The sequence below is a fragment of the Trichinella spiralis genome, assembly GCF_000181795.1.
Source record: "Trichinella spiralis strain ISS 195 chromosome Unknown Scfld5, whole genome shotgun sequence".
NCBI classification, from domain to species: Eukaryota; Metazoa; Nematoda; class Enoplea; order Trichinellida; family Trichinellidae; genus Trichinella; species Trichinella spiralis.
In genome coordinates this window covers 4,148,535-4,149,873 of record NW_003526944.1, presented here as the reverse complement: position 1 = coordinate 4,149,873, position 1,339 = coordinate 4,148,535, and the positions used below count along the sequence as shown (strand labels likewise).

Here is a 1,339-nt window from a genome sequence, read left to right as displayed (position 1 = left end):
AAAATCAAAAATTATTTCGATAACGAAAGCAGTTGCATACATAAATTTTGCTGCGTGAAAGACCAAGTACTGCATTAATTCAAAACTCAGCCATGTAGGTTGGTCGTTAACTTAATTACAACTATGGGATAACTTCGCCCTTCGAAGTATCCCAATCCCAGACCTACAGAATTGGGGTCCCAGGAACTTTGTCTTCTCTTGTTCTGCCTCGTGTCGTCCTCGATCTGCTTCGTGTGGTCCTCGATCTGCCTCGTGTCGTCCTCGATCTGCTTCGTGTCGTCCTCGATACGCTTCGTGTCGTCCGCGTTTTCACTTTTTCTTTTCTTCATTGGTCATATCTGTAAAAATGCTGAATAATAAATCAAAAATTTTCTCGCTTTATCAAATTTCAGTTTACTAGAAAAAGAAATCCAAATGCACATTTGAATTTACCCCGCCATATTAAAAAAATTGATTTAGTCAAAACACGCTCCCCATGTCTGAATTTCACGTTTGAAAATTGAAAAATGACCTACATAAATGGAACTCATCGCAAAATTGTTTCACTAAAATAGTTGCACACTGGCTGCGTACGCTGACAAACAATGTTAATCAAACAAAAAAAGTAATATACCATATATCTCTGATCATGCAAACTTTGAAGAAAATAAAGTTATAATTTACTAAATTAACTTTCAATCTTTCTAAAGATGAAGTCTTCCCCAATGTTAATATCAAAAAGGAAAAGTACAGTTTTACAATGAAAAATATCTTTCTCATATATTACTAAGGTAATTTAATTAAACCAACAAATAACTTCACCTTTTCGAAGGATCCTTAGCCCTGCTTTACAGAATCAGTGCACACAAGAAATCGCATTTACCTCTTGTCTTGTCTTGTTCTGTTTTGAACCGTCCGTGATTTGCTTCGTACCGTACGCATTGGCACTTTTTCTTTGCACCATTCTTTAAACCTGTAATAATGATATTAAATCAAAATTGTCCTCGCTTTATCACAAATTAGAATTACAACTATAATAATTAACTGCTATCTAATTAAAAAGTAATTGTTTACAAAATGGGTATACAAAGTTTAAAAAAATAACAAGTAGAAAAGTGGAATACTTGTTAGTAATTCTGCAAACCGACTTCAACAGCTACTTAACGCTACAATGAACTCAGCGAACGTTCAACGGTGCTACCAATCGCCACGTAAATTAAACAAACAAACGCAACCTTACTAATGATAAGGCAGCGTTATAGCGATAGTTATTTGCATAATGCAGCGTTAGAAACCGGTTTTTAGTGCGTTAGAACTTTGGGCTGAAGATAAAGTCTAACCTAAGCCATAATATGAGCAG

General features: G+C 35.1%; 1 protein-coding gene across 1 annotated transcript; it reads right to left on the bottom strand.

Annotated features, from left to right (window-relative positions):
• Positions 1–119: 119 nt before the first annotated feature.
• Tsp_08420a (conserved hypothetical protein) lies at positions 120–329 on the bottom strand (the record flags this gene model as incomplete). The annotated part of the gene is made up of 1 exon (XM_003375379.1): positions 120–329. A coding segment is annotated over exon 1 (210 nt), but the record flags the coding sequence as incomplete, so codon positions are not given.
• Between the last annotated feature and the right edge of the window lie 1,010 nt (positions 330–1,339).